The 22,767-nt window shown below is 40.9% G+C and overlaps 1 protein-coding gene and 1 pseudogene across 1 annotated transcript in view; one reads left to right on the forward strand and one right to left on the reverse strand.

Annotated features, from left to right (window-relative positions):
- Window positions 1-18,835, reverse strand: part of Tp53bp1 (tumor protein p53 binding protein 1) — a 73,515-nt gene extending 54,680 nt beyond the window's left edge. Inside the window, exons 1-7 of the mRNA XM_028766928.1 lie at window positions 18,651-18,835; window positions 18,329-18,419; window positions 18,015-18,099; window positions 8,714-8,841; window positions 6,190-6,348; window positions 3,308-3,437; window positions 1,712-1,878 (exon numbers count right to left, since the gene is read on the reverse strand). Of these exons, the coding sequence (XP_028622761.1) occupies window positions 1,712-1,878; window positions 3,308-3,437; window positions 6,190-6,348; window positions 8,714-8,841; window positions 18,015-18,099; window positions 18,329-18,419; window positions 18,651-18,827 (937 nt within the window). The 5' untranslated portion in view covers window positions 18,828-18,835. The remainder of the gene's footprint in view (window positions 1-1,711; window positions 1,879-3,307; window positions 3,438-6,189; window positions 6,349-8,713; window positions 8,842-18,014; window positions 18,100-18,328; window positions 18,420-18,650) is intronic.
- A 3,172-nt stretch (window positions 18,836-22,007) lies between these two features.
- Window positions 22,008-22,321, forward strand: LOC114620962 (annotated as a pseudogene).
- The last annotated feature ends 446 nt before the right edge of the window (window positions 22,322-22,767 follow it).

Genomic DNA, 22,767 nt, shown 5'->3' on the forward strand with positions numbered 1-22,767 from the left:
TCTCAGAAGATACTTTAAATTTTAGACAATATTGGAGTTGTTTCAGACTAGGAGGACTTTTCTCTCTCTTTTTTTTTTTTTAGAACTTTTCAAACAAGTAAATGCAGTTGCATTATGAGATGAAAATGAGATTTTAGGGGGTGAGGAGTGAAATATTATGATGTAAAGTGATGTGCTGGTGTCAAGCTGACAAAGAGTGGAGCTAACGTGATTAATTCTGTCAGCTTGGCTGCTTTTGGAGTCACCATAGAAACACAGCTCTTAGTGTGTATGAGGGCATTTCCAGAAAGGCTGAGCTGAGGATGAAGCACCCTCACTGAACGTAGGTAGCAGGCCCCATGGGTGGGAATCCCAGAGGGAGCTGAGTGGCAGGGCTCTCTGCTTCCTGAGCATGGGCACTGAACAGTTTCTCACAGCCTCCCTAATATGAAGACTAGAACTCAGCCTTCGGGACCAAAAAAATCTGTTTTGTTTTTTAAAAAGTTACTCATGTCTTTATTGTTTTTATTTTATTATGTGTGTGTGCCTGTAAGAGTTTATGTTACTACATGCCTGTAAGAACCTATAGAGGCGAGACAAGGGAACTGGGGTTACAGATGGTTGTTAGCCACCATGTGGATGCTGGGAACTGAACCTCTGCAAGAGCAGTCAGTGCTCTTAACCTCTGAGCATCTGACTCTCCCAGCCCCAAAACCTTCCTTCTTTAACCTGTTTTTGTAAGATTTATTGTTGTTGTTGTTACAGCAATGATAAAAGTAACTACTATAGAGAGGAAAAGCCAGAATCCTTATACCTCTGCTCGGCTGCTCTTCTTTCTTGTGATGCTTCTATAATAAAACAGCAATCGAGCCTTTTATTCCAAGGTCTACCTAAGGTGAAGTAAAGCTCATGCCATGATGCAGATGGGAGAAGTCAAAACAATGCGCATGACACCTGATGGTATGAATGCAGCAATTTTCATGATTAGAACTTGAGCCTCCTCAAAGGAGACAGAAAATACTAAGAACTACTAATAAGATATATGAGCAGCCAGAGTTACTCACATTATTAAGATCTCCATGAATGGAGAGTATCTACTTAGATTGAATATTAACTATAATAGCCCTAGGTATATAGAAATGCCTTACCTACACCCTGGTAGCTGCAGTGGGTGGCCACTGATGTCTTACACACCAAGTGTAGCACAGAATGCAAAGGGGCACAGCCTACCTCCTGCCTGCTGTTCACTAAGCATCTGGCTTTCTGAGACTGTAGAGTAGGGGAAGAAGACTACAGGAGTGTGAAACAAATTCCATTCTACACATCTAAGCTTTGTGTCCTTTCTTCTAGACCTTAATTTACCTGTTATGACATCTAATAGATAAGTAAACTGTTACCCAAATGAGTAAGAAAATCACAGTACACAAGACAGAAGAAGAAATGGCAACTCTGTCCATGATACCAAGCTTTACTAGATGCACTCCTATTTTACCTCAACTTCCAAAAGGGTGAAAGCTACACAAAATGCTGACTACTAAACATTCCCTGACAGCCCTCATCACTTACTGGCTACGAGTATATTTTTCTTCCATATCATTCTCCCATATCATTATCTATTCCATAACATCGTTACTTTAAAAGGTACTTTTTAACTTCAACAGTAGCCTCAGAACTAAAATAAAAATGTAGAACAAGTGTGAAGAGGAGCTGTGGAAATAACCAACCTTCCTACCTGTTTTACTACTCTGGTCAAACAAGTCTTCCTGAGTTGAGGAAACCTCAGGCTCTGCTGACGTCTGAACCTGCAGCCCCCCTTCCAGCAGCTCTCGGGCAGGTACCTGTTCCTTTGTTTCCACAGCAGCAACAGAAACTTGAGGACTGGAAGGCAGGTCTTCAGACCTAGGAGATTCATATCAACAATGATGAAGATTGCTAAATTCATATGTTTCCCTCTTTCAACAAAAAGCTTCTAGCAATTTCAAAAATTCTAATAGCCCTAAGCTAAATAACTATGAAAAATGAAATAATACTGTAAAGTCCGAGGGCATTCAGAGCCTGTCTCCATCACTCCCACAGCCTGATCTCTTTTCAGTTTTCTGTCTGTTGAACACTTCTGAAAAGTGATTAAGAACTGCTACAGAAGTCTTTATACAGACTTGCTATGGCTTTTCTCATCACTGGTGCCACAAACATATCTGTTGCCTGCTGACCTTTTCCAGGACTCCTTTACACATATCGTCAACCACGTAAGACTCACATTCTTGACCCCTTCCTACAGACTTACTTACTCTAATATTCCCAAGGAAAAATGGAAAAAGCAAGAATAACAGGAAAGCCAGGTGTGGGGCCTATACCTATAATCTCAGTGTTTCAAAGGCTGAGGTGGAAGGATTATGAGTTCAAGGTCAACCTGGGATACATACTAAGTCAGAAGAATGCCAAGACTACAAAGTGAGATCCTGTTTAAATAATAATAATGATAATAATAATAACAATAATAATAGAGCTGAAATAAGGACTTTGTAAAGAAAAGCCGTAATGGATCATGATGAGACATAAACCTACAATCCTACCACTAAGAAAGTTGAGGCATGAGGATTCTTTCAAGTTCAAAGCTATCCTGGGTCACATGGCAAAGCACTACCTCAATAAAAAAATAAAAAGCCATGACAATCACTGTTGCTGAGGACCCCAACCCCAACTTCTATTGAAAGAAATAATAAAAGGATACTTAACGTTCATCTCCCCTCAAATGGAGAACATCTCAGTTTTTCTCGGCTACTGGCCAGTCAATATAGTATGGCATACAAAAATTAACATAGACCAAGCAGAGTGTCCTTTCCCTATTCCTATCAAACTAAATCCAGACACACTTGAAAAAATACCTGCATCTCGCTATACCATAAGTTAACAGAAGGGTGACATTTAACAATCCAAAGCAATGCAGGTGCTCAAGAACAGAAATAGGTTTTCTAATATAACGTTCATCTACATCTTAACTGCCCCAGAGAAGCAAGGTGATCTGCTACAGACAGTGACTGATTACCCAGACAGATGTCAACCAAAGATTAAAGATTATAGTTACAGAAGCAATAATGCACCTTTAGTAATAGGCCTTAATTAAGATGAGAGCATACGCACAGTAAGACTGCATAAGCAACCCATATGTATAAATAATAAGTATTTCTATTGGATAAAAACAAAATGCCAGTATCTGTAAAATGTGAAAGGGGGAATCAGCAGTTTCTAATACTGTTTCCATAGCCAAAATGAAATTCCTATAGGCCCCAGTAAAATTCCAGACACTTTTAGAGAGTACATGACTAACCTTACAAGTGGCAGATTTTGTTCTTCTACCACATGGATACCTTTGCTGGTCTCTACTGTAACAGGGATGTCTTTGCTGGGTTGTTCTATCATGGAAATATCCTCAGTGGGCTGTTCTTCACATTTAATTGCTTAAAATATAAGAAGGGGGAAAAGACACAAAGCAGATATTAACTCTTCAAAGTATCAGAGGCAGCACAAATAATTCTCAAAAGGCAAAAAGTGTTAACAGAAATTAGTCTAATTTTAAAATATCAAGAGTTATAGAGGGACAATATCCCAACTAGACACTATACTCTACCAAATAAAACTCCCAGTACCAAGAGTGCTTACTACCTTCTGAGCTATTGGCTAATGTGGCCCCACAGACCTCTCAAACATGACAGTCTACTGTCACTGCTATCAGTTGCCCCCAGATTTTGAGGATAAGACCCTATGGCTGAAGACACTACATACTTGAATCAAAGAACATGGAGAAATCTAGCTAATACTCAGCTAGAAGCTTCATCCCTATGGCTAGTATTCATAGTGCTACACAGTGCTACACATGCTACTAGAGAAGAAAAAGTGGTCATCAGTCTCACTAGCCATGATCCTTTGAGTTACACAACCAGCCTAGAAAGTTATGCTCGATCGTGCAATAATGCCACAGATGGTATGGGAGTAAACAACTACTTCTTTCTTGGATCCAAGGCCTGTTTCATGAGATAAAACTGCCACCGACCCAAGAATCTGAAGCTAGACAGGTCATGGGCCACAGGGGAAAACCTACTGTCACTCTGCTGAATGAACACAGCAATAGCATGAAACCTACTGACATATCATTATACCAACACACCAGTACATCACTCAGTCCTCATTAAAGAAGCTGCTTCCTGTAGTAGATGGCAATTAACAACTGGGCAACATGCAAAGAATAAGAAGCTTTGGAATTTTCAGAACTAAATGGAATGTCTATATCACACCTCTGTCCTAAAGGTTCAGGGAACTATACAAAAGACGGGGTTAAAAAAAAATTAAGAGCTAAAGGTGGTAGATAACTTCACGGAAACAATGTTTTCCAAAACCAACAGGGCAAACATACACATGAACTCAGAGGGATTGTGAAAGTATACACAAGAACTACACAACATCAAACCAGACAGAAATCTTAGCATGGAAGGAGAAAGGTGGGCATGAAGTTCTACCCTGAGGTAAGGAGATACAGACATTTGATTGCTGCTGGGAGAGGTCAAGTCACTTTTCTTTAGTCCTATGACAGCGAGTACATGAAGTACATTCCAGGGAAGGCCACAGGCCCAGGGCGCTATCACAAAGAGGACAGCACAGGTTTTTGTTTTATTTAAGAAGAGGGAGGGAGGGAAAAACAATATAAAGTCGGGGGTTTGGGCAGAACCTGGAAGGAGTTGGGTAAATAAAATCAAAAAATCTGTATGGAATTCTCAAAGAATAATAAAAACATTACTTAAATAAATATATCTACACATATACAGAAAGAAATATAGATAAAGATACAGACAGACAGACACACACACACAGACACACACAGACACACACTCACACCCCTAGAGAAATGTTTCAGAGGTTAAGAAGTCTTGCTGCTCTTTCAGAGTACCAGCATTCAATTCCCAGCACACACACATTGAGTAGCTTACAACCACCTACCTGTAAGTCAGACTTTAGATCTGTCATCTTCTTTTGGCCTCACAGACACCATTTATATATAAAATGAATTTTAACATTATATAGGTACTGGGGTTCGAGAGATGGCTCAGCGGTTAAGAGCATGGCTGCTCTTCCAGAGGACACAGGTACAATTTCTAGCAGACACATGGCAGCTCACAACTATCTATATCTCCAGTTCCAGGGGATCCATCACTCTCACACAAACATACATGCAGAAAAACCACCAATGCAAATAAAATAAATAAATCATTAAAAATAATAAATAAGGGGGCTGGAGAGATGGTTCAGTGGTTAAGACAACTGACTGCTCTTCCAGAGTTCCTGAGTTCAATTCCCAGCAACAACATGGTGGCTCACAACCATCTGTAATGGGATCCAATGCCCTCTTCTGGTGTGTCTGAAGACAGAGACAGTGTACACATAAACAATAAATAAATCTTTAAAAAAAAAAAACTTTAAAAAAATGTATCATCCCAAAAAGAAAGTAATCAGTGACCTACTAAGGAAAAAATATCAATCTGCAAGCCATCACTTGACAAGTACTTCTGCTTACTCTGCAAACCTATGATACATTAATTTTGGATCGCTTTAAAACTTATTGGGAACCCAAAAATAGTGGTTCACAATTTTAATCTCAGCACTTCAAAGGAAGAGGCAGGCATATCTCAGAGTTCAAGGCCAACCTGGTCTACAAGGTGAGTTCCAGGACAGCCAGGGATACACTGAGAAACATTGTGTTGAGAAAGCCCCCCCCACAAAAAAAAAAAAAAAAAAAAAAAAAAAAAGAGAGAGACATAACTCAGCAGTTAAGAGCACTTCTTGCTCTGGCAAAGGACCCAGGTTTCATTCCCAGCATCCACAACAGTGGCTCACATCTGTGCTACAGTTCCAATCTGATTCCCCCTTCTGACCTCTGTGGGCACCAGGCAAACATGTTGTACTCATAAATACATAAAATCAAAACAGTCATGTAAATAAAATAAACAAAAATATTTCTAAGCTTGAAGAGGTAGCTGGTGAATCTCTGAGTTAAGGCCATTCTGGTCTACATAACAAGGTCCAGACCAGCATGAAAAATCAAAAAACAACAACAAAGGAAAAAAAAAATCTTAGAAGAAAAAAAAAAAAGAAACTTATCCTAGAGGGAGAGAAAACAACTTATAATCGACTCCACATGTGAGAAAAGACATTTCCTACCAGTATCTGCATCCACATCAGACGGCTGGGTAGAACCCGAGTTAGTGGTTACCAACTGCAGATGCTCTTGGTTGACATCATATGGCACTGTATGTTCTTCAACATCCTGGCTCTGGGACAGTTCCAGAACTCCAAAGCCCAACTGTGATGAAGCAGAATCTAGGAACAAAACTCCAAAAATTAGTCACCAACCCACAACATTATCAATGTGCAAGTGGCTGTTTTATGTAAAGAGGATCATGATTAAAACGATCTTTTTGCATTTGTGTGTATATGTCTATGAGTACAACACAATCACAGCCGAAGTACGGAGGTCAGAGGTCACCTTGCAAAGTCAGTTCTCTCCTTCCACGATGTGGATTCCAGAGACAAAACTCAGGCCAACAGGCTTAGTGTAGTTGGCAAATACTCTTACCTGCTAAGCCATCTTGTCAGCTACAAGGATCACATTAAATGTTTCATATCAAAGCTTTGACACACATAATTTTTCCAAAACATAACACATTAAGAGATTGGGCATGGGGTGGCTCAATCCCAAGCACCACAAGAAAAAAAAAAATATTAACAATGAAACTATCAGACTGGGTGTGGTAGCACACACTTAAATGATCTGAAAAAAAAAACAGGGGGGCTGGAGAGATGGCTCAGTGGTTAAGAGCACTGGCTGCTCTTCCAGAGGTCCTGAGTTCAATTCCCAGCAACCACATGGTGGCTCACAACCATCTGTAATGGGATGCACTCTTCTGGTGTGTCTGAAGACAGCTGTAGTGTACTCATATAAAAATAAATAAATAAATCTTAAAAATAAACTATCAGACTGGGTGTGGTAGCACACACTTAAATGATCTGAAAAAAAAAAAAGGGGGGGCTGGAGAGATGGCTCAGTGGTTAAGAGCACTGACTGCTCTTCTAGAGGTCCTGAGTTCAAATCCCAGCAACCACATGGTGGCTCACAACCATCCGTAATGAGATTGGATGCCCTATTCTGGTGTGTCTGAAGACAGCGACAGTGTACTCATAAATAAAATAAATAAATAAATCTTAAAAAAAATAAAAAGAATACTAAGAACAGTAAAAAAAAAAAAAAAAAAAAAAAAAGAAAAAAAAAAAAAGAACCAGAGTATTGGTGGTACATCCTCATAAAATACCAGCACTGGGAAGGTAAAAGCAGGGAGATCAAAAATTCAGGTCCATCCTTAGCTACATAGTGGATTCAAAGCCATCCTGGACTATGTAAGACCCTGCTATAAATAAATAAATACTGAAATATGGGGGAGGGACCAGCTAAAAGACCCAGAAGGTAAAGGCTCTTGTTGTCAAGCCTGATATGAGAACCTGAGTTTGATTCCCTAAAATCTGTATGATAGAAGAAGAGAACTAAGTCCCACAAGTTGGTTCTGACTACAAACACATTATTGAATTAATAAAATGTAACTTTTTAAAGGGGGGGAGGTATATAATAAAGCAAAAACTTAGATATATAAAGCCTTATAAACACTTAATATGGTAGACTATGTCAATAATCTGTAGCTACATCAAAACCACACCCAAAGGTACTCTAAAATATAACTGCAAACGGAGAAAGAAACAAAATGTAGACGGCAAGCTAGTCAATGAGTAATGTAATGACTCGTTTGTGTGTATTGGTTTTGAGAGGTCATACTCTATAGCCAAGCCTAGTCTTGAACTTGTAGTCCTCCCTGAGAGCTAGAGCACTCATGGGTATCACCATGCCCAGCTTACTGCTGTTTGGAGTCTTTAATATTAGCTTCCCAAAGGACATGAACTGAAAGCTTAGCCACTGTCTGTGGTGTCATTATGAAGTGGTGGGTAGCCCAGGCTGGCTTCAAATGCAAGACAATTCTGTCTCGATTCCTAGCTGCTAATATCACAGCTGAGCACCACACCAATCAGTGGCCCCTTTAAGAGGGCCTAGGATCTGGAGAGATGGCGCAGTGGTTAAGAACACTGACTACTTTTCTAGAGGTCCTGAGTTCAATTCTCAGCAACCGCATGGTGGCTCATAACCATCTATAATGGATCTGATGCCCTCTTCTGGTGTGTCTGAAGACAGTGACAATATACTCACATGCCCAATAAACAAAATGGAAGAGAAAAAAAAATCACATCTTTTAAAAAAAAGAAGAAGAAGAACAAGAAGAGGGACTACTGGAAGGAAATTAGGTTGTCAGGATAACCCCATCTCCCTTCTGTCTCTCCCTGTTTCCCAACTGCTGTGAGATAAAGCAGCTTTGCTCTATGTGCACCCAACCATGATACTCTGTCTAATCACAGACCCAAAGTAACAGAGGGAAATCTCCCAACTGTTTATTTTCTGGAGTAGTCGGTCATGATCTTGGAAGGCTGCTTAGCAGAGAAAATTCAGTTACCAAATTAAGTGAGACATCTTAAATTACTTGTATCATAAGGAATCTATTACATGGTAAAGAGAAGTTTAGCTGCCTGTGTGTTCATAGTAAAGGGGCATGAGAAGAATCTACTATTCTGAAAGGGCACGGGCTACCTTCAGCAGCAAGGGAGCGTGTGTCAGCGTCAGGAGCATTTGCTCCCACCTCTTCCTTCTCCTCTTCCAACTCTTCCTCTTTCTCCTCCTCTGGGAGAGAAGCAGCTTCTACCATCACTCCAAGATCACTGCAGAGAAAGAAGACAATCATCTCATGTCCCCACATAGAGGGAGGCTGGCTCTGCTAGAAACACACTGAATTTTGCTCTATCCTCACACGCAAATTACCCCCTTATTCAAATTAGAAATATAAACAAACCCTCATGATTTTAGTGCTGCCTGTAGAAAATACATAAAAGGTTAATGATTCAAAACACTGTACCCAGTAACAAAAACTAAAGAGAAAAGCATAAATATATTTAAATTTTATCTTATAAATTATTTAAATATTATCTTATTATTTTATTAAAAGCATGCACCATCACTGCCTGGCAAAAATACATCTTTTTTAAAGATGTTAATACTATAGTCAAAATGCATAATATTAAGACAAAAAATAATCAAAAACATTAGTGACACACACAACATAAACTACATAAAAGATACAGAATTGATACAAAGAAAACCAAAGATAAGAATGGTAATAATGACCTCTAAAATCAGAGATACAAGTATCTTGGAACTTGTAAAGAAACCACAAAAAAAAAATTTACTGCCAAAAAAAATATGAAGAAATTAGCCAGGCATTATAGCACAGACCTATAAAACCCAACACTTGGAAAGTGGAAAAAAGAATCAGAAGCTGAAGGCTAGCTTCTGCTAAATACAGTAAATTTAAGACCAGTCTGGGCTAACTCACATAAGAATAAATGGGAAAAAATACGTATTTAGTATATAACATACATATTAAATATTGCTCAGTACTACACAACTAAGGACAGAAAAGATATACATATATACACAGGCTTCTTATCTCATATATGATGAATATAAAAGGATCCTTTCTGGAAAATAACTCTGAAAGATGTATCAAGAGCTTTAAAAAGTTCATAAACAACAATTTCAGTGCTTTCTCTTTTTGAAACTTAGTATGTGACCAGGATGACCTTGACCTTGGAATCCTCCTGCCTCCTCCTAAGAGCTGGGATTACAGGCATATATCCAAATTTACTTCTGAAAGTTTTTAGCTATTAAGAAATAATCTCAAACTGAGCAGTGGTGACACACACCTTTAATCCCAGCACTTGGGAGGCAGAGGCAGGCAGATCTGAGTTCGAGGCCAACCTGGTCTAGAGAGTTCCAGGACAGCAGGGCTACACAGAGAAACGTCTCAAAAAACCAAAAAAGAAGAGAGAGAGAGATAGAGATAGAGAGATAGAGAGATAGAGAGATAGAGAGATAGAGAGATAGAGAGATAGAGAGAGAGAGAGAGAGAGAGAGAGAGAGAATAGCGAGTGAATTTCTGCACCGGGGAGGCTGAGGAATGAGGATAAGTTTGAGCTCAGCATGTACTACACAGTATGACTTTGTCTCAAAAAGAAAGGGAAAGAAGCATAGAAGGATATTCAGTATTGGGAAGTTATCAATTTCATAATGCATCATTAAAAATGCTTGAAATGCTGGGCCTGGTAACACACATGCCTTTAATCTCAATCACTCAAGAAGCACAGGCAGCTGGATCTCTGAGTCTAAGGCCAGCCTGGTCTACACAGGTCCAGTAAAACCAGGACTACATAGAAACCCTGTCTCAGAAACGATAACAGAGGCTGGAGAGATGGCTCAGTGGTTAAGAGCACTGACTGTTCTTTCAGTCTTGAGTTCAACTCCCAGCAACCACATGGTGGCTCACAACCATCTGTAATGGGATCCTATGCCCCCTCTTCTGGTGTATCTGAAGAGAGCTAATGGTATACTCACATACATTAAATAAAAAAATAAATCAAGAAAGAAAGAAAGAAAGAAAGAAAGAAAAAAGAGAGAAAGAGAGAAAGGAAGGAAGGAAAGAAGGGAGGAAGAAAGGAAGGAAGGAAGGAAGGAAGGAAGGAAGGAAGGAAGGAAGGAACAACAACAAAAAGTTTGAAACAATTTATATAATATGTGAAGTTATATTGTATCCTAAATCCAATAAATAAATAAAATATAATATAAAAGACATCTTTGACCCAACTGGAAGTAATTCTGAGTCTAAATTGAATCGTTAGTATGGAATTATCTATTTATATATTTAATTTTTTTATTTTATTTTTATTTCATGTGCACTGGTGTTTTACCTGCAAGTCTGTGTGAAGGTACCGGATCCCCTGGAGTTGTAGTTACAGACAACTGTGAGCTGCCACGCAGGTGCTGGGAATTGAACTCAGTACCTCTGAAAGAGCACACAGTGCTCTTAACCCTGTGCCATCTTTCCAGCCCCAAGTCTGTTTATATATTTATATTTTATGTATACCAGTGTTTTACCTGCACCACATGCATTCACGGTGCCTGCAGAAGTTAGAAGAGGATTGCATACCCCTGGAACTGGAGTTATGAATGTTTGTAAGCCACATTGGTGGTGGGAACGAAATTTGGCTCCTGAACTTGGGTCTTTGCATGAGCAGCAAATGCTCTCATCTGCTGAGCCATCTCTGCAACCCTGGGATTAATATTATTGTACTACAATCACTTAAGATGTTATACTTTTCAGGGACAAGTGCTAAAACATTTAAAGGGGAACTATGAGTGTTTACTATCCCATGTCAGTCCCTCAAAGTATACACATACACAGAAAGGAAAGAAATGCACTAGTTTATCTCTTTTCAAATAAGAACCTGGGCAGAAGAGGTGACTCAGTAATTAACAGCATGAAGTCAGTTTCTTACAGAAGACCTAAGTTCAGATCCCAACATCCATCTCAAATAGCTCATAACTGACTACCAGTCTAGCTTCAGGGGACCAAATGCCTTCTGGTGATCTACACTAGCACCAAACACACAAACTGTCATAGATACATACACTTAATGAGAAGTAAATATAAACTTGATTTTGTTTTTCAAGACTAGGTTTTTCTGTGTAGCCCTGGCTGTCCTGGAACTCCTTCTGTAGACCAGGCTAGCCTCAAACTTGGAGATCCACCTGCCTCTGGCTCCCAAGTGCTGGGTTTAAAGGTATGTGCCACTACCGCCTGTCTTAATAAATAAAATGAAAAACTCTGGGCCAGTGAGATGGATCATTGGGTATGACTTGGGTTCATTCTCTGAAACCACATAATGGAAGTAGCAATCTAAATTCTAACCATAGCCCTTCATATGGTAAAAGGAAAGAACCAACTTCCACAAGCTGTACCGACCTCCAAACACAGGCAGTGACATGCACGTGTCTACACACACACAAAAGTTTTTTAAATGTAAAGAAAACCATACACCTGAGCCTTCTGTCTGTTGATGGCTCTTCCTTACGTCCCTGATAGCTAAGTGGAGGTGAGCTTGATTAGCCTTGGACCTCTTCTCCAGCTGTATTCAACCCTTACTCAGAATCTGTGGAGTGAGTTTGTTTGTTTGTTTGTTTGTTTGAGAAAGTCTCAACCTAGCTAGGCAGTGGTGGCAGGAGCTGATGCAGGGGCCATGAATGCTGCTTACTGGCTTGCTTCCCATGGCTTTCTCAGCCTTTATAGAACCCAGGAACACCACCCCAGGGGTGACCCTACCCACAATGGACTGGGCCTTCCCCCATCAGCCACTAATTAAGAAAATGTCCTGAGCCTGGCCTGGTGGCCAACCTGGTCTACAGAAAGAGTTCTAGGACAGCCAGGGTTACATGGGGAAACTCTGTCTCAAAAAACAAACAAGAAAGTCTCAATCTGAATAACCAAGCTAGCCTAGTATGTAACTCAGGCTGACTTGAACTCAACACAATCCTACTGCCTCAGCATCCAGAGCATTGGAGTCCTGGATGTGCACCACCACCCCTGACTCCCAAAGTTTTAACTTCAGTACTATCCATATGACTCCACAATGTAGCTCTCCAGTCAGCATATGAACCGCCTGCTCATCACTCCACTTCTGATGGGTCTCCACCCATCTACAATCCAACCTGCTCAAAGAAGACCAGAACTGTCATTCCGCCTTCCCACTGATGCTCCACTCATCCTCCATCTTCAAACCCTATTTTCAGATCTCAGATCTCACTGACTGCTCATCCACTTCTACCCTGAACCTTCTAAAATAAACTACTAGTCATGCTAGCCTATTAAAATACTTTAAAAATGTCATAAAAATATAAAACTTGCTCTGTGAAAAAGAAGTTCATTCTTACAAGGGAATGAAAAGACAAGCTACACAGTGAGAATAATGACAAACCAAACCAACACAGCTACAAAGAACCACATCCAGAATTTACAAAGCACTCTCTAGACACAATAGGGGCCAAGCAATGGGAGCTCATGTCTTTAATCCCAGCACTCCAGACACAGAGGCAGGCAGATTCTCTGTGAGCTTGAGGCCAGCCTGGGCTACAGAGAGAACAGGACAGCCAGGGATGCACAGACACCCTGACTTGAACACCACCCTACTCCCCCAAAAAATAGGGCTAAGGACACAGCTGAGCAGTAAAGAACTGTGCCACGCACAAAGCCTCAAGTTCAACTCCTAGGAGCAAGTAAAAAAATAAATCATTCAATTTAAAAATGGGCAAAAGAGGGTGGGTGGGGGATGGGGTAAGGGGACAACATAGGAAATGTAAATAAAACATCCAATAAAAATTAAAAAAAAAAAAAAATGGGCAAAAGACATAGACAGACATTTCCCCTGAAGAGGATTGCAGATGGCAAAGAAGCACATAAAAGGTTCAACCTCATTTGCCATTAGGAAAATAAAAATTCCAACACAATGAAATATTACTATACACTTATCAGGGCTGGCTCAGCTGGGAAAGTGCTTCCCTAGAGTACATAAGGCTAAGGACTCCACCCTCACCTCATAAACGAGGCAGGTGATGAATGCCTGCATTTCCAGTAATTGAAAGGTAGGGGCAGGAACATCAAAAGTTTAAGGGTCATCCTCAGCTGCACAGCAAGATGGGGGTTTGAGACTGACCGGGGATACATGAGACACTTGCAAAAATATTTTTAATTTGTATATATTGTGATTTATAAATAGTGAAGGGGCTGATAGTATAACCTAGTCATAGAATACTGTTTAGAATGACTGAAACCTCAAGTTCAACCCTGAGCACCCCAAAAGAGAACAGTGAAAATAATAACAGCTGGTGAGAACAAAAATTATAACACTTACACACTGCTGGATGCCATACATGCTCTCCAACACTCTGGAAGTTTGGTCAAAAAACTAATGCAACTACCACATAGCCAAACAAAAACCTGGGCATTATTAAAGAAATGAAAGCTTAGATTCACATAAGCAATTTGCAGCGTGCCAACCACAGTAGTCACACCTTAGTCAGTACTCAGGAGGCAGAAACAGGCAGATCTGTGAGTTGAAGACTACCCTGGCCCACACAGCAAGCTCCAGGCCAACTAGAGCTATACAGTGAGTTGTCTCTCTTAAAAAAAAAAAAAAAAGAAAGAAAGAAAAGATAGCCTCTGCCTGTTGAGCAAGCTTCCTGACTTTGTGTAAATACACACACACACACACACACACATATATATATATATATATACATATATATATATATATATATACACACACACACACACACACACACACACACACACACATCAAGCCTGACAATCTTTGTTCACTCAATCCCAGGGTCACACATGGTCAAAGAAGAAAATCAAGTTGTCCTCTCTGACCTCCACATGCACACCCACATACATACACAAAGACATAAAATAATAATAATAATTTGCACAAGTACTTATAACAGTTTTATTTATAATAATCAAAAACTTAAAAGGGGGCTGGAGAGATGGCTCAGTGGTTAAGAGCACTGACTGTTCTTCCAGAGATCCTGAGTTCAATTCTCAGCAACTACATGGTGGCTCAGAACCATCTGTAAAGTGATCTGATGCCCTCTTCTGGTGTGTCTGAAGACAGCTACTATGTACTTATATACATAAAATAAATAATTCTAAAAAAAAAACTTAAAAAGAAAAGATATGCTTCAATCTATGAATAACAGTGTATCTGATACACTCCAAAAGACTACTCAGATACATGGAAACACTTTGATGGGCCTCCAGGAGTTATGCTGTTAGAACATATACTTGCATATTTATATATTTTGAAATAAATTTGTGAAATTAACATAGGTTAATAACTACTAAAGCTTCAGGTACAGCCAATGAAGGGAGGTATAACTTTAGAAAGAATATCAGACATCCCTGTTCAGTCTCTTGACTATAGTGGCAGATACACAAATCCACACAAGTGATAAACCAAATACACAATACCCACCCACAATATAACAGATCTAAGAGAATGCTATGAATCAGTCTTCTGGCTATCAGAGTATAGTTTTGTAAGAAGTTACCGTAACAGACACAAGGCCAAGTATACTCAATTTCTCCCTGTATTTTGTTTGTTTTTAGTTTTGTTTGTTGAGATAGATTCACTATGTATGCTAGGTTATTCTTGAACTCACTGTGTAGTCCAAGTTGGCCTCAAACTCCAAAATGGTCTTCCTGCCTGGGCCTCCCAATTACTAAATTTACATGTATGTACCACCACAATAAGTTCTGCATTATTTTTTACAATAGTATGTGAGTGTTCAAGTATCCTAATTTAAATATGTTTCATGGGGGCTTTAGATATAGCTCAGAAGTAGACAGCTTGCTTAAGATACACAAAGCTCTAAATGAAATATGAAAATAAATATGTTAGACTACAGAAATGGCACCACAGTTAAGAGCATTGGCTGTTCTTCCAGAGGACTGGGGTCAATTCCTTGCACCCATGTGGCAGCTAACAACCATCTGTAACTCAGTTTCCAGAGGATCCAACACCTTCTCCTGGCCTCATAGGGCACTCACTACACATTATACACAGACATAAACATACAGACATAAACATACAGGCAAATACCCATTACACATAAAATGAAAATAAATAAAACCTTAAAAAGTTAAATACATAAAAATGAATCTTTCAAATGACAATGTTTGGGGCCAGGAAAATGACTCAGTCAGTAGAGATACTTGCCACCAAGCCTGTTGATCTAATTTCAAACCCCAAAATCCACATGGCAGAAGAAAAGAACTGCTTCCATCCATCCCGTAAGCTATCCTCTGACCTCCACAGTACATGTGTGTAACTGCCCCCTCATACACAACAAAAAAATTTTTTTAATTTGATGGGAAAATTTAAACATATACATTCCTTCCATGCTATATTATAGGACATTCCCTATTTAGGAACATCTGTTCATATCATCAGAACACTGGGTAAAACAAGATTTTGGGGTTGGGGGGGGATTTTATAACACAGAAAAATTTTCCCAAGCAGAGTTTTTGTTTCAAAATATCTGCTATTCAAAAAAGATTCTATGTGCATGTATGTGTGTGTGCTGTGTGTATATGTGCTATGTGTGCATGTGTACTGTGTATATGTATGCTATATGCATATATGTGTATGCTATTTGTATTTGCTGGGGAGGTGTTTGTGTGTATTTTTGTTCTGAAAAACTTCTTTTGGGATCAGCCTCAAATTCTCCCCAGCTTTGTGGCCTTTGCACATGAAATGTAAGCTCCTCCTCTCACACGCCAAGGCAGCCTTTCAACCCCTTAACTGTGACTAACACATATGCATTTACTGTTTAGACTGCATTCCTCAGAGAAGTATTCCTTTACTCACAACTGGATTGTTTATATATTGTTCTCTCTGTAATGATCATAACTGTAACTTAGGACTGATGGAAAGCCTGGTCTCCCACTATAAAGTTACAAGCCCCGTGATAACAAAGCCCTCTAAAGTACAGGGCCCAACACATCTATTCAACACTGCCATAAAGTCTGTATCTACACAAAGAACAAGAGCAACACACTGATTTCAAAACGGAAAAGCAGCATGGAACATGGCAAACAGCACTGCTGTATTTACAACGGAGTATGCCAGTTCTTGTCCCTCCCATGCACCCCAGGTTACAAGCCAGAAAAGCACATCTGTGCCAGGCATGAGTTCCTAAAAGACATTATAAACCAATGCAAAGAAAGATAGCAAACAGGTAAATGGCACCAGTCGTGATAGCTCACCCATCATCTCAGCAACTGAGGACTGAGACTGGAGGATCACTACTATTAGAGGTCAGACTGCACAACACAGAGAGTTCCAGAACAGCTTGGACTACAGAATGAGACTGTGTCTCAAAAACTAAACAAACAACACAGTCACAGATAAGTGAAGCAGCTGGGTATAGGAATAAGTACCGTGACAAATGGCAAGGAATGCTTGGCAGAGGTGTCCACCTGTAATCCTTGTGTCAAACTGTAGACATTAAGAAGGACTACCAATCCCAAAAGCCAGAAATGCAAGTTACATAAGAAATTCATTCATTCATTCATTCATTCATTCATTCATTGGGGGAGAGGTTCTCACTTTATAGCCCTGGCTGGTCTGGAAAGTCTACTTGAAGACCAGGATGGCCTTGGATTCACATAGACCTACCCACTTCTGCCCCAGCAGCACTGGAATTAAAGTTGTACAAAACCATACCAGGCTCCCACTTTTAAATTCAAACTCCTTCAAATATATTTTAACATTATGAGCCTAATAAAAGTTAACCAATGGCCAAGATGAGCCCACTAGTTTGCAGACTGTTAAAAAGCATTCACTTCCTCTTGAGGGAAAAATTTATGAATATATACAATGTAAAATACACTAGAAAAAGCACTTTGTTTTAAGGTAAAGCAACAGTTGCAAACATGTCAAGCTAACATCCCTCTTTCTTAACTACCTCCCCCTCAGCCTACCTCCTCAGACTACTAAGGTTGTCTGTGTTCTCTGACCTTAGAAGAACCAGGCAGAAACCTGAGAAACAGAGTAGTAACACAGTCAAGCAAGTCCTTTAACTTCCTTGCCCACCAGTAACCCCACTGGGGACAATGTCTTTACTGCACAGCTGCTTAAGGATAGAATTAACTAAGATTATGTCACAAGTCACTATCGGGCCTAACACAGAGGACACTATCATTGTGATATGCATGAGACACAATAAATCTTGAAGTTGTAATTACACAAAGTGCTACTTCACCAAAGAGATCCCAGCTCTCAGCCCTAAAACAATACTACCTATGTAATCACCAAATCCCACTCCCTAATTCACAAAACAAGATAAATCTTTTTATCTTTGGAATGAGTCAGCAGGTACAGTTAAGAGTTGATCGAATAATAAACTGAAATCAATTCCTTTGACTGAAACAGTAGTTTACCTGCTTGTCCTGTTTGGCTGAGGTAACCTTTCTATGACCTGACTGATGGAGCCACTCGTACCCAAATGAGAAGACTCCACAGGCTCTGAAAAAGACAGTAGTAGTGGGATATTAGCACAGAAGACGTTTGCCACCAAATTTTAATACAAACTCAGAAATGTGGGCAACACCAAACTAATCATGCATTTCTGAAGGCTTGCTGTACACTACATAACTAGGCTTCCTTACACATAATCTCAACTGTGTGTTTAAATCTCTCTGCCCCAACAGGACCGTAAACACTACACAGGAGATCCGAGCCTTCCGCTGCTCACCTGAAGCTCTGTTTTCTGTCAGATGCTCATTGAACGAGCTATTACTGTCTCCTTGTTCTGCAGCAGTTTGTTCTGGATTTGACACAATATCCTAGAAAATACGAGTATGTAAGATCCTCACAGTACACAAAGTAGTACAAAAGGGACTTTTCTGTGTGTGAGAACACGTTCGTTTTATTTTTTTCCCCCATCAGCTTTATCCAAAAGATAATCATCAACTAAACACGTTAGTTTTCGGGGTTGGTTTGGTTTAGGGGTAGGAAAAAAAAAAAAAGAACTCAACTCTGTTCAACCATTTTCGAACTCGGCATCACTCACTCACCAACACGGGGTTCTCTTTGTGCATCTGCAGATTAGGAAGGTGTCGAGACAGTACGCTGAAGTGAGAACCTGCATCTTCTTCCAGAACCTGGCTTTCAGGCTGAGAATCTTCTATTATCAGGCAAGGAGTGTCTTGCTGAGAGAAATCTGAATCCAACTGACTTCCAGTAGGGTCCATCTGCTCCCCTGGAATGGAATAACAAAAGATCAGTACGGAGAGTAACCCTACTGAGCCTTCCTCACACAATCCGAGACTAAATAATGGGGCGGAAGTGTGAGAGCGAGAAACGGACCATTCTAGAGCTCCTGAGCAGCCCACATTTGCAATCGCTCTTGGTACTTTCTCAGCTATCTGCCCAGCCCTCATTTCTCCGTTATTTATCACCGAGCCTCTGGATCCTTCGATTCCCTCCCTCCCTCCTTTCTCTTCACCTTCCCTCAGACACCCTTCCCTCCTCACCTCTTCTCCCCGCCCCTTTCCATCCCCCACACAACTCTGCCCGCGTTCTGACGCCACTGGGCCCCGGGAAGACCTCTTCGCAACCCCGGCGGGCGGGAAGCCATGGCTCTCATGCGGCCTCAGGACCACCGCGGTGGCCGCCACCCCACCCCCTCCCCGGGCCCTCCAACCCCGTCCCCGTCACCGCCGCCATGCTTGCCACCCCGCCCCCTACGGGCGGCCAGCCCTTCAAGCCCGCCACCCGGGTCTCCGCGGCCGGCTCTCACGGCTTTGCTCGCAGCACTACCTGGCATCCCGGCGAGAGGTCCCTCGCGCTGGATCTATAGATCTCTGCACGCTGCCCAGGCCCCTCCAGGTCGATCCCCAGGTCGCCACCGTAGCCACCGCCGCCACTGGCCGCGAGCTCCCCCTTTTCCCGTCACGTCACTTAGTATCGGACCGCCCATTCGCTGTTGTTGTCTGCCACTCAGGAAATCCTATGGATGATAGGTGGCTGGGGTGAAGTGCCCGCCCCTCGCGTAAGAAATGGAACACGGCGGCGTGTTTCCATGGTAGCATGGACGTCGCAGGCCCTCCCCCTAATACAGACAGAATGACAGTATCCTTGAACCGAAGGGACATTAAGAGGGCATGAAATAAATATCCTTGCCTGAAGGATGGGGGTACTCACTACTCACACTTGAGGGTTTCGGCCCCTTCACTGACTTCCATGGAAAAGAAGAGTCTCCTGGCTTTTCAGAGAAAGGGCAAAGAGGAGAATTGAGGATAGCTAGTACCTCTGAGATGGTGAAATGGAAGAGACAAGACTTTATGGGGTTTGCCAGTGTCGGTCAGGATCCCTTCTGTAGACCTCTGCTTGAACTTAAGTAAGGCCTCCATTGTCCCATTCTATGTCTCTGGCAGTTTTTATTTTGTTGTTGTTTTGCATTGTCTTCTTGTTCCCACTCCCCTTCAAGCTTCCTATTTGTGTCTCTCTGCCCTTTCTTTTATGGGATTGCAGCAGCCCCAGACGCTTTGCACCTCCCATTGAAAGAACTGAGCATTGTGATCCTCAAACTAGTAGCAAAGAGAACAGCTGTCACCCCTACTAACTCAATGACCTAAACGATCCAGGCCCAGAGATTTAATTATCCTAATTATGGTGTCAGGGTCTTATAAAAGGTGTGGCAGCTGTGACAACTATTAATGAACTGAACCCAAGATACATCCATAGCTTCATTGTCATTTTCATTTAAAGAGCTGTTGGATCTAGGCTAGAATTCTAACCAAGCAGCTGTCAGTAGGGAAAGCACCTAGCACAGTGCCAAGGATATACATAGTAGGCATTAAAATGGAGGCAGTTTTCTCTACTCCAGACTCAGAATTATTTAGGCACAGCCCATACATGGTTCTCAACTTCTATAAATGCCCAGTTTAGCACTTGAAATAAGCTAAGCTTAGAGAGGAACATCCTACCGGCCAATCTTCTTTCTGCTGCTATAAATTACACTGATCATATTTTTCTAACCGAAAAATCAAAGCATGTTGTTTTCATATACATTACTTATAGGAACAAAAGGACCAGCTTAAACGAAATTGCTCTGAAAATTTAGATAGGACCTGTTATTGTTATAACTAAAATTCCAGTCCTAGACTGTTTTACAAGTGAAGCAAAAATGACCCAAATCACAGAGACACATCTCACTTCTTAAACCTAAAATCATTCATGATTGACTCATGTATTTCTCTACTGAATACTAGACATCAAATTAATGCAATCAAAAAAAAAATCCAGCTCAAGCCGACATCAACTATAGGAGAGCAGGAGGTGTATCAGTCTGCTTAGCTTGAGAGGGAAGAAACCAACTAGGTCTAACACAAGGCAGACTGACACTGATTCCCACAGAACTCTCCTCAGGGCCACCATGTTGTCATTCTTGATGCTGCAGCTCTTCTCCCCCTAGTGAGACATAAACATCTAGCTCTTTCTGCTTACTTTGATGTTAAAAAAAAAAAAAACCCATGTTTGTCAAAACTCATAAAACTAAGCACTGGAAAGATGGCTCAGCAGTTAAGAGCACTGCTTGCTCTTCTGGAGAACCCAGGTTCTATTCCCACCACCCACACAGTGGCTCACAACCTTCTGTAACTGCAGGTCCAGGGAATTCCACCTTCTCTTCTGGCCTTGATGGACACTGCATATACATATGTGCAAGCAAAAGCCCATACAAACCAAATAAAAATAATTCTTAAGGAAAGTTCAACTCACAAAACTACGAAAAGCACATTAAATTAAGTAAATGAACCTGAGCCATTCCCATTACTAACTAATCAAGAGGTTTTAAAAAATAAAAAACCGGGAAGAAAAACTGTGAACTCCTTGTTAGACAGTGTAGTGATTAAGTTAGTCATTGAGTTATCCCAGAAGATAAGAAAATACAGGCAGGGGGCTGGAGAGATGGCTCAGCAGTTAAGAGCACTGGCTGCTCTTCCAGAGGTCCTGAGGTCAATTCCCAGCAACCGAATGGTGGCTCACAACCATCTGTAATGGAATCTGATGCCCTCTTCTGGAGTGTCTGAAGACAGTTACAGTGTACTCACTAACATAAAATAAATAAATCCTTAAAAGATAAAAGTAATAAAAGGCTTTTAAAAGAAAAAAAAAAAGCACAGGCAGGATGGTGACCCCCTGGGGCTCTAGCTGACTTACACCTAGGTGATTACCCCTAGGTGAGCCCAGGCTCTGATGCCCCTACAAGGAAGCATCAGCAGCTCCATTTGCAGCTTCATCTCTACTTTCCCCACTGAAGCCCCGCCCTGAGAAGAAAATGGCACAAGACTCCATGTTACCTTGCTTTAAAGTTTAACATTCGGACATTCAGCCGGTGGTTCGGGGAGAAGTACCTTCCACCTTAGATCATGGCCAAGTTCGTCCACAGCTTCGCAGAGAAGGCACCCTTGATGGTGGCCGCTGCCATGACTTACTCGAAGCCTCTCGATTGGCCACATTTTGGCACTATGCCAAGGTTGAGCTGGTTCCCCCAACTCCTGGTGAAATCCCTACAGCTATTCAGAGCATGAAAAAAATAATTCAAAGTGCTAAAACTGGTAGCTTCAAACACCTTACAGTTAAGGAAGCTGTGCTGAATGGTTTGGAGGCCACTGAGGTATGGATGTGGTTTTATATCGGAGAGATCATAGGCAAACGTGGCATTGTTGGCTATGATGTTTGAGGACCAATCTTTAACTTCTGATTTGTGTTCTTTTTTTTTTTTTTTTTTTTTTAAAGATTTATTTATTTTATTTATGAGTACACTGTAGCTGTCTTCAGACACACCAGAAGAGGGCATCAAATCTCATTACAGATGGTTGTGAGCCACCATGTGGTTGCTGGGATTTGAACTCAGGACCTCTGGAAGAACAGTCAGTGCTCTTAACCTCTGAGCCATCTCTCCAGCCCCCACTGATTTGTGTTCTTATTTGAATGTTCTTGGACCACATGTAACGGGACTGCTATCTGAATAAAATACTAGCTGTCAAAAAATAAAATAAAATAAAATAAAGTTTAACATGCTGTGTTGTCAGAAAATGTTTCTCCTGATTAACCCACCTAAATCCTTTCCTCTAAAGTTTTAAGCCATTTTCTCTCAGGTTGTCTCTAACCAATATCTTAAAAACC

This window comes from Grammomys surdaster, unplaced genomic scaffold, assembly GCF_004785775.1.
Source record: "Grammomys surdaster isolate TR1022 unplaced genomic scaffold, NIH_TR_1.0 170, whole genome shotgun sequence".
Classification (NCBI taxonomy): Eukaryota; Metazoa; Chordata; class Mammalia; order Rodentia; family Muridae; genus Grammomys; species Grammomys surdaster.